Genomic DNA, 14968 nt, shown 5'->3' with positions numbered 1-14968 from the left:
TGATAAACAAAAAAAAATCAAACTAAATATAAGGAAAATTCTAATATTATAATTTTCTACGGAGACAGTTTATCAGTTAGAAAAAAAGATGTCTTAAAATCAGTGAACACACTTCTTGACATAAATAAAAATTATAAATGTAAATTTCTACTATGTGATTTTTTTTATTTCCCATATTCTAACTGACTAACGGAAGCACAAAATAAATACATCTATAATTTAAATCAATTTCTACATAGCATGACATGCCGTTATAGTGACGTATTTATTAATTTTGACATAAATAAATTTATATTTAACTTTAAGCTCACAAAGGATACAATGTAAATATAAACGACATATAGCTACATTGTTAGCTTATAATATATTTGATCCAATTGTAGATATTACAATTTAATAAATAACAATAATAAATTAGAAAACTAAGTAATAAGACAACAGATAAGCACTGTAAATATATCATTAGTATTGTACATCAGAATATACAAAGCTTATCCAGCAAAGATAACGAAATTGAATTATTTTTAAAGTATTATAATATTGACATATTTTGTATTAGCGAACATTGGATCTTGTCACATCAGCTACCACCTAGTATTAACAATTATAAATTGTCAAGTGCGTTCTTTAGAAATATAACTAAACATGGAGGATCATTAATATACACAAAACAGAATATAAACTGTAAAGAGCGAAAAGACATTGTGGATCTTTCCATAGAGCGCACTGTTGAACTGTCATGCGTGGAACTCGAGCATACTATAGCAATGTGCGTGTACCGACCTCCACAATCGGATTTTAACATTTTTGAATGTGTGATGGCGGACGCCCGCGAGTTAAGCGAGTCTCTACTGGGCGAAAAAATATCGTTATTTGTGGAGATTTTAAAATTGACATTTTAATGCAATCATCCATAAGTACTAGGTTTATAAATTTATTTCAATCTTTTAATCTAAATAACATGTTTTGTGAACCTACAAGAATATCAGCGACTTCCGCAACCTGTATAGATAACGTGTTTTGTAATTGTGAGGCCGTTAATAAGGAAATTTTAACAAATGTAACATCAGATCACTTTAGCCAAATGTGTCAATAGGTATAAAAAAAAATTCAAACGAAAAATCACTTGTAGGCCAATTACTGTAAAAGTTTTAAACAACTTCAATGATGCTTTACAACGTAGCCTTCCAAAATTGAATCTTAGCTCAAATGATCCCAACTCTTTATATAATACTCTTTTAAAATTAATTGATAACGAATTCAATAAAATATTCCAGTTAAAAACTTTTTACAAAAATAAATAAAATTTTAACAAAAAGAAAAACCGACTTCAAACAAAACACTATTTTAAAACAAATGAATATGCAAGAAAAAGTAATAAAAATAATTGCGTATTCAACATATTTTTTAGAGTCTTCCTAAGTTAAATGAAATGAAAAATATTAGACTACTTAAAAGTCGATTAACGATTATATCATGTAGTTATAGTTATTGGTATATTTGGAGCCTAGCCTAGAGTAAGATAAGTTTAATAAATACATATGTATTATATATACCAAATAATTATATAAATAAATGATTTACCATATTTTGTAAAAAAATACTTGCGATATTGTACTGTTTGCAGATGACACATCCCTTATTTTTAAACTTGACAGAAAAAAAAACAACTATGACGTTGTAAGCAGTGCTCTGTCGCGGGTTCTTGGTTGGCTTGACATAAACAATTTAGTACTAAATGCCAAAAAGACAATGTGTTTTGTTTTCCTTGCCAAATGTCAAATCAAATCCTTCTGCAATCACTTTGAAAAATGAAAGGCTTGAGTTTGTTGAGTCAATGGTCTTTTTAGGGATAACCCTTGACTCCAAACTGCAGTGGGGCACCCATTTGTATGCCCTAGCAAGGAAACTAAGTAGTGCCATTTATGCAATAAAAATAATTAGAAAACTCACGGACATAAGTACTGCTAGACTAGTTTATTTATGTAATTTTACACAGTCTTATATTATATGGAATGTTGTTATGGGGTAATGCAGCAGACATTGAAGTTGTTTTTATTCTACAGAAAAGAGCTATCCGATCTATTTACAATATTAGCTCTAGGACATCATTGCGCGAGAAATTTAAAGAAATTGGTGTATTAACGGTTGCTTCACAATATATTTATGATAATATAATGTTTATACAAAAGAAAATAAAAAATTATTCAATCAATGCTGATATACATACTATTAATACAAGAAATAAGAATAATCTTGTAACTCCCAGTTTCCATTTGCATACGGTAAATAGAAAGTTTTTGAGCAATGGTATACGCACATATAATAAGATACAGGAAAATATAATAAATTTACCATTCTCAAAATTTAAAAAGATTATTAAGACTAAATAAATAAATAAATCATATTATTCATTAAAAGAGTACTTTTTAGAAAGTAACGCCTGGAGATAGGCTCGGATTCTATCATAGGACACTAATTACTGTAAATTGCACATTTAAAACAGCATTGTAAATCTGTTTATTTAAAAAGAGCAACTATGCGAGTTTCTCTTTTGCAGTTTCTTCTCGCTAGAATCTGCTTTCCGAAATGGTGGTAGTATTTAATTGTTGACGATTCAAAAACGCTTCTTTCTGAAGTTTACTTGAATAAATTGATTTGATTTGATTTGAGAGTAACCTTAGCCTACAATAGGGTGTTATGACATTTGATTCAATATCATAATTTATATCACATTATTATTATTAGTATAGCAGGAGCTATTGAATTTACTTTATTATAAACACTTATTATTATTTTGGCCATCCCGAACTACTGAAATTACATTCGATTATTGCATTTAGTTAACTTGTGAAAGTTGCTAACTAACATAGTTATTGTGTAGGTTATGGGATGCTCTTAGTATTCATAATAAGCTTAAGCCCGAAGAGCACATTTGAGTATTATATTCCTGATGCTCTTATAATATATATATATTTTTATGTTATAAGGGGCAAACGAACAGGAGACTTCGCTTTCCATCAGGTGATGGAAAGCGATCACCACCGCCCATGGATATAAAACACCGGGGGGCTTGCAGGTGCGTTGCCGACCTTTAAGGAAGGAGTACGCTCTTTTTTTTAAGGTTCCCAAATCGTATCGGTTCGGAAAAACCGCCGGCGAAAGCTGGTTTCACAGAGTGGCTGTGCGAGGTAGAAAATGTCTTAGAAATTACGCTGTTGTGGATTTTCGGACATCAAGGTGGTGGGGGTGGAATTTAAATTTTGACGAGATGTTCGAAGGTGTAATTCAACAGCTGGGATTAATCTGAACCATTCCTTGGAACGTTTTCCGTGCAAAATTCGGTAGAATGCAGAGTGATCCAACATCTCTGCGCAAAGCCAAGGGATCAAGCTGATCGCATAGGGCTTGGTCGTCGATAATTCGAGCCGCTCTGCGTTGGATACGGTCAAATGGAAGGAGCTGATGCTGGAGTATCCGCCCAGAGGTGAGAGCAGTATTCCACGTGGGGCCGAATTTGTGCCTAAAACTATACAAGTTTTAGGCGATGGGCTGACGTGAAATACTGTCTTGCCTTGCTGAGCACACCGAGCTTTTTTGATGCCAATTTGGCTTCCAATTGACTGAACGAGGTTCGAAACTTCGACGCCAAGTAATTCAATCCTAGCTGTGGCGGCTATCGGAATGTTCTCAAATAGAGGAGATACGGTAAATGGTGATTTTTTAGCGGTTAACGTGCAAACTTGTGTCTTATTGGGGTTGAAGTGGACTAGGTTTCGTGGGGTGCATGTCAGTCACCTCCTCGTACAGCATGTAGAGAATGAGGAGGAAGGCGCGCACTAGTTTCCACGTTAGTCATTCAGCCGCTTCACGGTGGCTGCCGCTGGTGGGGTCGCGGTTGCATGCCCTAGGCGATTCCGTTGCTTCACCACTCGGCGGCATGGTGGAAATCCGAGGATGGTTTTAGTGGGTAGGACAGGGCCTTCAGCCCTGGCACGGGGCCCTTATGGCTCCGGTTCATTCCCACATACCCGTCCCGGTCCCCCGGCCGGGCCGGAGGCGTAAATGCGTTTCTTCCTCGTAAAACAAAATAAAGGACTAGGTTTCGTCGGCCCCATTCCGATACTTTGTTTAATGTAGTCTCGATATCAGTTTGTTCCGGTTCTCTTCGACGTTTTCCCGAGAAATATTTGCCCGGCCAGTATATGAGGTGTTTACGGTACTGTCGTCTGTATAGCAGTGAATGTTATTGATTTGCAACAAATCATTAATATGCAGAAGAAACAGAGTGGGTGATAGAACGCAGCCTTGTGGAACACCAGCATTGACGAATTTTAAGTCAGAGCATGATCCGTCGACAACGACCTTGTTGCTCCCGATCTACCAATAAGCTGGTTATTATAGAAAGTTTCCAAAGAAGCGCTTTGTGCCACACGCGATCTATGCGCCTTCGCTATGTCCAAACTGGCTACTAATGCCCCCCCTGCTCTAAAATGCTTCTGCCCACCTGTGAGTGAGGCAATGGAGTCTCTTATTAACTGACAGCTCCTGCGGTACCCAGAAGATCACCAGCTGAGCGACCCCGTGGGTACTGGCGATCACTAATCAGCTGATTCTCCTCTAGATACCACAGGAGCTGGCAGTTAGTAAGGTCCTCCATAACCTTGGAGAGCAAGGAGGTGATGGCTTTAGGCCTATAATTGGACGTATCTGAGCGGTTGCCTTTTTTAGGGATTGGATACACCAAAGCTATTCCAGGAGTTTTTTCATATTTAGCTTCCAGGAGTTCGGGACGACGCCTAATGTGTAGGCTTGCCGGAAAAGACGCAATAAGACCTGTGCCAACTCGGAAGCACATGTCCGTAGCATGATTGGAGGGATGCTATCGTGTCCACTCGACTTATGAATATCCAAAGTGTGTGAAGGAAAGAAGTGCTTTGCGAACAGCACTTTTCCGGAAAATTTACCTCCGGCATCGTGGTATCACACCGCGGAATTGTTGGTGGAGACTTTCCTTGGACATCCAGAATCGAGTTCGACGCGAAGAAAAAGCTTAAAAGATCAGCTTTCTCTTTCGCGGTATGGGCCAATGACTCACCATCCCTGTGCAGAGATAGAAAGGAAGGCTGACAGAAAATCCCTAAGACGAGACGAGACGAGAGACCAGAACGCACGAGTTCCTGAAGGGAGGCGCACCAGTCTCTCGCCAATTCTGCCAATTTACTTCGTCTAGCAATCACATTTTTGAGGGACCTAGTGGCAGAGTTATATTTATTTTTTTAATGCGCTGGTATTTACATCACGAGACGCAGATGCATTAGCCCAGGTTTGATAGCGTTCCCACTTTCGGCGTGATGCCGTTTTGCAGAAGCGATCAAACCAAGGCTGGGACTTGCGACCTATGGGTACTGCAGAGTAAGGAATGAATAGTTCCATACCCTGAAGCACCACATCGGCAACAGAGTCAGCAGCAGCGTTCGGATCATCCGGCGAGAAACAAATCTGCCCCCATAAGTAAGATGCAAAAAAAGACCGCATCCCATCCCAATCTGCTGACTTGTAGACTTGACACATTCGGTGGCACCCAATGAAGCGAGGCCGTGAGTACCGCACAACCGGCACTGTACTCTGGACGAGGCAGTGGTTCGACGAGCCCAGGGATCGACGATAACCTGATAGCCATCCGGATGCGAAGTAAGTAAAAGGTCCAACACGGAAGCTGTATGATCCTCCACATCCGGTATTTGCGTTGGCGAGTTGACCAGTTGTGTCAGATCATATTCTAGTGCGAAGTCCAGAACAAATCTACCCGCATGATCGGTGAGCTTAGCTATTCAGCGTGATGAGCATTAAAGTCGCCCAGAATAATGATCTCTGCGGATGGAATCTGCTGCAGCACGGAATCTGTTTGGACGTGCTCAACCAGTCGGTCGGTTTCGGCTTTACCGCTATGGGACCTATAAAGGCACGCATAGATTCGCGGATAGTCATGAATGTAAATATGTATATAGAGTAAATTGTTGGTGTCGTCGTTAAAATGTCAAATTCAAGGGAGATCAGCCTACGGTGCAGAATCTATAGTTCACAAGTGTGAGCAAACAGAGGTGTATTCAATAAACCCTGATTCTTACTATGCCATGGGTGATGGCATGATGAAAGAATTGAAAAAGCAGGTCTACATATGCATTCCGAGGCAAGAGAGTGTACGCACTTCCACTGTTTCTATAAAATTTTCGTTAGAAAACCTAATTCCTTTTTATCGACCAGATTAATGGTCGATTACGATTTTAAGAAGGTAGTGACCACTTAGTATCTACTCTATCTATCAATTTGAATTTTACAAAGATTTATTTAAGGAATACAGAAAATAATTATTAATTAATATATTACTCTTAGTAGATTCGTGTTATTTTATTTGTTATTACAGCACCACCCATCTCATATTCTATGAGCTATCCTAATCTACATTCTACACCGTTGGTTGCCTGGAAAAAATCGCTATGTACGTATGTCGCCCATTTGTACGCCTCTTTTATTTTGGCTGGACAAATGCCGTATTTATTTTTTATTTATTTTCTGCGATAAAGTATGTAACGTAATTGTGGCGCACGTTACATGTTTCATCCATTTTTAAATAATTTCAACAAAAAATATTAAATTTCTAACATAGGTTATCGGATGTCATCTGTCATTTGACTTTGACAACCATTTCTAAGGCTATGTTTATGCGTCATTTAAAAATACCGCTAAATTTGACATTTAAAATAAAAATGCACTTTTTATGCATTATGCGTTCCTGACCTAATTGTGATTTATTATCTTTATATTATCTTTGAGATGATCTTTGACATTTGTCTAAGACCTCACTTTCCTTCCGCCTTTTAAGTCGAAATGTGACGCTAAATTATTTTCAAAGTTTTTGTAACTTTTATTTGGTTTAAATAATTTAATATTGTTGAAAATTGAAGTTTTAAGGCACGATATGTCTTAATTTAAACGATTGGAAGTAAATCCATGTCGGATTACAAAAATTATTTTGGATATTTGTCGCCTCGTGGTAAGTCGAAAAACTTTCTTCGAAATTTGAATTTATTTCAATTGTTCGGTTTCGTAACAACGATTGTGGTTCTTTACAGGGAATTTTTAGAATATTTCCCATGATGCATTTTGTTATTTTTGGAAAATAACCGGGATTGACCGGGTAAGTTGTTTGGATTATTAAAGTGAAACTATAGATTTTCGAAATTCGTGTTAGGTTCTAATTAGAATTGTTTCTCTTTTGCAGTTATTTTCAATGGTTGTTTTCAAAAGTTTATTTTCAATGTTATTTTCTACAACTGTATTATTCCTCGGAATTATTTACTTTCGCTGTATCTTCAAGTGGAGTATTTTCAACGCTTTTCGAAGAACATTTGAACTTAATTTCTTTGGATATTTTGAAGATAAAATTTTAGAAACCGTAAAGGAAGTGAAAACTTTATAACAATTATTTAACTTCTGGATTTCGGTATGTAGTTTTTACATATTTATTTTACCGCAACTTTGGAACTTCGTGGGATTTAGTATACATTTTTATAACTTTATGAAAATTTGGCATTCAAACATTTTTTTTTTTTAGGATATTTATACATTATTGTAACGTTATTTAAACTTGATTTCTGACTTGTTTGTAACTTTTATTACATAACTTAGTCTAACTTTAAACTATTTTTTGCTAACTTTAAAACATTTACAATAAGTAAATATTTAATTAAGATTAGTGAATTTAAATGGATGTAAACATCCAGGCGCCCGATTTTGTTATTGTTGTTACTTTAAGATTTTTTAATTGTTAAAATTATTTCGACATATTTTTTTTGAATAAATTAATTTATAACATAGATTTGCCTTTTCTGTAAATCTACTTGTAATGTTGAAGGGTTATTTAACTGACTTCCGGAGCACTTTCTGTCGAGGATTTGTTTAATTTAAAAAATCTTGTCCAGCTCTACCGAATTTTTAGTTTGCCTCGAAGAAAATTAATATATTTTTTTAAATGTAAATTTATTTTTAGCCAATTATATATTACAATTGGCCCCCTTCAAAATTCTTCATTACAAGTAATATATATACAAAATATAGTAAAAAGTAAAATAATGAAATTAAAAAATATATTTGAATGTTACTACAACACAATTTTTTCAATTAAGTACTTTTATATCTTATGTTTGTGTAAGGCTTCAGGGATATTGCTCAACGAAACATTTTCTTGATTTTCGTTGGAAACACAGATACTTTCTTCAACACATATAATAAACGCTTCAAAAAATTCGAAAAAAGTTATTTCTACGTTTAAGTCTATTATTTTATTTGCTACACAGATTTGGGGAAATATGTATGAAAATATTTTTATAACAGTTTTGCTCGACAAATTGCTTATATTAAATAATCTAAAGCAAGTGTTTAATTTCTGCGCATTGTTCTCAATAGCATCATCTGAAACATGTTTATTCGATTACTCAATAAATAAATAACATTAAAAAAATACTAATAAAGGTATAAGCATTACCAGTTATAAACGTCATCTCGTTACCAAAAATATATGCGTTTGATCCCATTATAGGGCATGGGTCTTCAACAATACATTGCTGTGGTCGGGTAGAGCAATGAGGAGATTGTCGGATAGCACATAAAAATTTGCGTACGGTACAAGGTTCTCCTAAGCTACAGTATAATTCATAAAGACCTTTTAATGGGACAAAAGATCCATATCCTTCTACAAGTTTTCCTTAAAAAATAAAACATTGGTAACAATGGTATTATTAGGTGGAGCGGAGTTTTAGATTTCTTATATGCTGTATTGGTTAAGAAAACGTGATAAAAATTACAAATAATTTGAAAATTGTATATTATCTTTTGTTTGTTGCACTTGGCTTCGTTTCGTGGTCTTCGGTTGCTAGACAAGAAAAGCTTTTGAACTTTATATACACATACATATAATATATTAAGGCATGGTGATGAGCAAATCTTTAATTATTCTTTTGTTAATGTTTATGGTTTATGTCATATAATCATTCTTAATTGGTTTCCATTTCCTCTGTGTTGTATTCTCATTACAGCAATATCCTGTACACAGTTGTTAATATCTTCTATCTATACTTATGAAATAAAATGTCCTGATTGACTGATTCGTCATCTCCGAGCATAAACTACTAAAATTAGGGCCATGGAATTTGGTGAGTAGGAATGTTTTACTGAGTCGACACCTACGAAGGACGGGGACTTTGGAAATTCTTTTCCTAAGGAAAATCATAAATAGGGGTTTCAAGTTTGCACAGAAGTCCGTCATTTTTTAAGTTGGAAACAACAAACAACTGAAATTTTGGGATACTGATTAAAAATGGATAGATACGAATTTAAACGTTTCTGGATATTCACCCAATAGGGTGAAATATACACCGATATGGTATACAAAGTCGTGCGCAACAGCAAGTCGAAGTATAAGTTTGAAAAACAGTTTAAGACGATCGAAAGAATCTTCGCAATACTTTAATTTTACTGATTTTTTTTTTCTATTCGACTATTAATAAACTAAACTATTTCTTAGATACTTTTTTCTTGATGTAAGTTCGTTGATCTTCCATGATCGTTAAAACTATAAATCGTGGGTGTTACCTTTATAGTTGTTATTGTCATACAGCATAGATTAACAACTCTTAAGAGTATATTATTTGCTATAAAGACGTAAAATATCTTGTGCATGCCAAATGGAGACAGTTGCCATATTTTTAAATATTTTTTTACACAAATACCACTTTACAATTCCCCAATAAGTAGGGGGAGACTGGGTACGGATGAAACTATTTAGCTTTTATCGCTTATCATTTTGTTATTTACTTATTAACCAATGACGTGACGATTATGACACGTGAAATTCAAAGGTATACTTTTAGCTACAATATGGTTGTAGCATTACAGTTATAACTATTTTTAGAAATACATGAAATTGAAAACATATAAATATTTGTTTCAACCGTCTTCATGGCTTAGAACGTGTACTTCATAACTGATAATTGCAGGTTCAAACGCAGGCAAGCGCCAATCAATTTTCATGTGTTTAATTATTCATCTCGAACTCGGCGGTGAAGGAAAACATCTTGAGGAATCCTACCACACGTATATCCACCAAACCTTCTCCTTGAGGGGAGAGGAGGCCTAAACCCAAATGTGGAAATCTTACGGCTTTTTATTATTATTATACAATTACCTCGTCTACGGCCAATTCCAGGTAAAACATCTTTTTCCATGAATATTCGAAATGCATTACCAACCATACTGTCTGGCTTTTTAGTTGGCAGATGTTTTTTGACGTACAGTTTTCTTGAAACCGTTATTAAATAGTGTTGAAATTGCCAAAAATATATAGTTTCAAATGGATCTTGAGGCCTTTTCGATATCCAGTCCGGGTTTTCATGAAATGCTTTATCAATTTCAACTAACGTTAATCCTTTTGCATGTATGTTACAATCATAAAATAGTTGCCACAAATATAATCTGATGAGAACAGGAGTAAAGTGTATTTCCTCTCGGTTACATATCGTAGCATATCGGTAGTATATCTTTTTTAAATCGCTTTCGTAACATTTTAGGGCCTTACGCAATGAGTCCACTTCGAATTCAATTAAATCATCAAAATCAAATTTACTTATTTCTCCTCGTATATCCTCTTTAGCAGCAGTAGATAAAGAATGAGTTGTTTTATTAAGTTCAATAAAATCGTTAATAAGTGCGGCCCTTATTTCATGTTGTTTATCGATATTTTTGATTGCTTGCTCAATATGATATAAAAGGCCAACAGAATTATCACATATATCAAACGTATAAGGTTCCTCCAATTGTGCGTATAGATTGCTAGTAAATTCATTTTCTTGCACCTTCGGAGTGAGGTGACCAATATTGTCATCAAAAAATAACTGCTTATGTTGCAGAATAAGTCCATTATTAGTAACAAATCTTCCAACGCCGTGTTTTTTATTGTTCTTGAATTCACCCTTGTAAAAAGAACCGAGTCCTAATCCAAGATTCAATACACCGTATCCATTTCGTTTGCCCTTTTCCCACGAACCACGATATGCGCAAAGAGACGGAGAAGACATCGAATTGTTGTAATATGCATCCCAAATGTACACACCATATCCAGACATTATTCCATTTTTCCATTCGCCTCTGTAGAACTATATGAGCTTGTTTATTAAATGTGTTCATTGATTTTATAAGCATATCGATAATAGTTTTACTTACATCATGGTTTGGCCATATCATTAAACCTTTGCCTTCTCTAATAGATGTATCCCACTCACCCTTATAACCACTCATCTCACAATATTCTCGGGACCCAAATCCATGACGAACGTTCTTTTAAAAATAGAGGTATTATTTTATTTTTATAATGAATAATATTTACCATAAAGACTATATAAAGAGGAAGAGATAAAACAGTTCAGTACCGTTTTTTCCTAAATTATCGAAATATAGAAATTCATATACTTATGTTTTGTTCAAATATTTGAGTATAAAGATGATTAAATTTCGATTAAAATTGGTGGGCGAATACTACTTATTATGTTATATTACGTTACTATTGATATTTTACAATTGATACTTTACAAGGTTTAGATTAGATGTATGGTAATCTTACATGAACCCACTGTCCGTCGTAAGAATTTTTAAAAAATCCTGAATAGTGAATGACGCCCTCGCCATGCTTAGTTCCGTAATGCCAACCTCCTGAATAGGAACATTGATTTCGCGAATCCACGAAAAGACCTTTGCCATGACGGAGGTTCGAAACAAAATCACCTTCATACCATGTGTCATCCTTCCACTGAATAATACCTTTTCCCATGATTTTATTATCCTTAAATTGACCCTATAAATAAAGTAATTTTTAAATTTGATTAGTTAGTAGTAAATTAAGTTTTTTTCTAAATACGAAGTCGAATTGACACATGAACCAAATGATACTTACCTCTGCATGATATTAACATTGGCTCATACGCACTTCAAACCAAAAGAATCTGTCGTGCGTTATACTTACTCAGACAAAGCACAAAGCCTATACACCGATCTAGCAGTTATTATTAATTAAATACCAATTCTTATTGCTAACAGGATTAGCTCAAATTATTAGTTACTACTTTATTCAACCTGTCATTAACATAAGTTTATGTTTATTAAATAATTACAGACATGCTTACTAAGTATATAGTACCATCAGACCACTGATAACGACCATCGCCATGCATGCACTTCATTGAAATGCTCCCTTCAAAAATATTTCCATTACGAAAGCGGATATATGCTCTCTCATCGGGCGCTGACCACCAGCACAGTTGTAATAAGTCGCTCTTTAATGGAAATATATATTAAATTCTTTATTGATTACCAAGTAATACCTATACTATTAAGTATATTACACTTTACCTGTGTGCTCTCATCCAATTCAATTCTGGAGCGACTCTTCTTAGTTTTTGATCTCTTTACTGTAATTGATACCGAAGTTTAATTATATCTTAACATTTAGTGGATAGATTTTTTTTATATTTTAAGGTATGATCGGCTAAATAAAAAATTCAGCTAAGTTTGGAAGGGATATAGTAAAATTGTATTGGTATAATAAAAAAATGAATGTGTCGTATGGATCATTTACAAAATAAAAACCAATTAAAACCAACCTACGACATTTTTCTTTTTTTTGTTAACAACTATTAGTTCACTTGGAGTTTTGGGTAGCTCGGAAACAAATTCTTCATTTTTGCGCTGTCCAATAACTTCCCAAGACTCGATAATATTATCCAGCATAGATTCAAAGAGCGCCGTAATGATTTCCTTCCGTACAGAACCTTTTGGACGCTGGGCAAGGGACACTCCAGACTCGCTAGTAAGGCGTCCCGTTGATGGTATATGTGCATTCAATAATTCAAACTCATGGTTATTTCTTGTAGAACTTCCAGTTAAAATCAAGGAACTATCCCGACGTGTCAATGTTTTTTGTGAGTCAATATAATACATTTTCTTTTAAAGTCCTGATAAATAAAGAGTTTATTTTAAGGGTTTAAACGTTAAAAAATATATTTTAATAGTTAATAATTTAAGGAAAATTACAAATAAACGATGACAATGATGTTCGTAAGTTATTCATATAACTATTTGACTGGATCATTGGCAGGTATTAATATTATCAAAGAAATGACAACTTTCACTTTTGAATAAAAACTTTTTGGACAATAATTCCTATACGAGTAGCGCGCACTGGTGATTTTTGTCACGGTGACTTTAAAGTGTTTGTCATTGTCACGTCACGTTTCTAAAGTGGAGTGCGCTCATTAATAGACAGTGACAAAACATTTTCGAAATCGAAGTGTCATTGACACTTGGATTTCGAAGAGACGGTCGTTCTCTGTAAACTCGTGAAACTCCATACATATTCATGGACTTGACAAGAGTGAAGAAAAAGTCACCATGACAAAAGCACCGGTGCGCACTAGCTCTAAATCTAAAAATATTTTGTCAAGGTGAGAGATATGAGAGATGCGTTATTAATAATAATATGTTAATAAACATTAAAACATCACCATTGTCGTCGTTTATTTGTAATTTGACTTAAATTATTAACTATTAAAATATATTTTTTTAAAGTTTAAACTAGAGTCTGACCCTAACTGGTTTTCCGGCCGAAACCGAAACCGAATATTCGGCCGTAGCTTCAGTTTCGGCCGAAACCGAAACTCAGGTCAAATAAAAAAAATCCTTTAAATGTTGAAATTTGGTGCATTTTATCCATTATTCTGTATTAATTAGGACCGGAAATAAATACACAGTATATTAAGTTTGTTGTACTTAATCATTTATTTATACATATTGTAAAATTGGAGTGTCTATTTGTAATATTAAAATAGCCCTTTTTTACTCAATGCATATGTATCACATACCAGAAGCGTAGCGTGCCTTAGCGGGGCCCCGTATAAAAATTGTTTGGGGGCCCTTAGGAAGGGTAAAGATTTCTCACAAAAAAAAATGCATAAAATTAATAGAAATATTTATTCATCATAATTATCTGTCTGTAACTTTTTCCAAAATTTTTACAAACAATTTAAATTAAATACAATGTGTATTTTTATTATCCTTGCTTTTTTTTCGGCAAATAAAATTTTAAATCAAATATTTTTTTTATGGTAAGGTAAGGTAGTGCGGGTGAAACTTTAACGAGATGTCCGAAGGTGAAAGTCAACAGCATTAATTCGATCAATTCCTCGGAACATTCCCCGTGAAAAATTCGGTAGGAGATGCAGAGTGATGTAACATCTCTACGCAAAGCCAAAGGATCAAGGAGATCAGAAAGTGCATGATCGTCGAAAACTCGAGCCGCTCTACGGTTGATACGGTCAAATAGAAGGAGCTGATACTGGAAAGTACCCGCCTAGAGGTGAGAGCAGTACTGCATTTGAGGCCGAATTGTAAAGTTTTAGGCGATGGGCCGATGTGAAATACTGTCTCGCCTTGCTGAGCACACCGAGCTTTTTTGAAGCCAATTTGGTTTTACCTTCTGTAGCGGCAATCGGTGTGTTCTCAAATCGTGGAGATACGACAAATGGTGGTTTTTAGCGGTTAACGCGCAAACTTTCGTTTTTTTGGGGTTGTAGTGGAAGTTTAGCCGAAGGTCCGTAGCTACTAAGTGAACCGGTGAAGGCAGGGAGCCGGTCTACTTCCCACCATCAGATATCTTAATAGTAATAGTAATAAAGCAATCATATATGAACTAAGTTTAGCCAGTCCGAGAATTTGTATAATGAAGACTCGATTTCACACACAAGTTTGTTCCGGTTTTCTCCAGCCGGTGGCCGGTGTATGAGGTGTCTACGGCACTGTCATCTTCATAGGAATGAATGTTACAGTAGTCATTGATATGTAGAAGAATCAGAGTGGGTGA

The 14968-nt window shown here is 34.9% G+C and overlaps 1 protein-coding gene across 1 annotated transcript; it reads right to left on the bottom strand.

Moving 5' to 3' along the window:
• Positions 1-8194: 8194 nt before the first annotated feature.
• LOC124530959 (radial spoke head 10 homolog B-like) lies at positions 8195-13050 on the bottom strand. Its single transcript, XM_047105332.1, has 8 exons — positions 12714-13050; positions 12458-12521; positions 12237-12384; positions 11678-11908; positions 11281-11394; positions 10247-11213; positions 8549-8767; positions 8195-8475 (listed from the first exon to the last, which is right to left on the bottom strand). Exons 1-8 carry the CDS (start codon positions 13048-13050, stop codon positions 8195-8197), a joined length of 2361 nt encoding a protein of 786 aa, XP_046961288.1.
• Positions 13051-14968: the final 1918 nt, after the last annotated feature.

This window comes from Vanessa cardui, chromosome 7 (genome assembly GCF_905220365.1).
Source record: "Vanessa cardui chromosome 7, ilVanCard2.1, whole genome shotgun sequence".
Lineage (NCBI taxonomy): Eukaryota > Metazoa > Arthropoda > Insecta > Lepidoptera > Nymphalidae > Vanessa > Vanessa cardui.
The sequence above is the reverse complement of the archived record's forward strand: the minus strand, read 5'-3'. Positions and strand labels throughout refer to the sequence as shown.

Excerpts from the sequence above, each read along its gene's own strand:
- LOC124530959 (XM_047105332.1), bottom strand. The coding sequence starts at position 13,050 with ATGTATTATATTGACTCACAAAAAACATTGACACGTCGGGATAGTTCC. Across the intron at positions 12,522-12,713 it reads AAAAAAGAAAAATGTCGTAG|TAAAGAGATCAAAAACTAAG; the intron begins GTTGGTTTTAAT and ends TATCAATTACAG. Across the intron at positions 8,768-10,246 it reads TGGAATTGGCCGTAGACGAG|GAAAACTTGTAGAAGGATAT; the intron begins GTAATTGTATAA and ends TTATTTTTTAAG.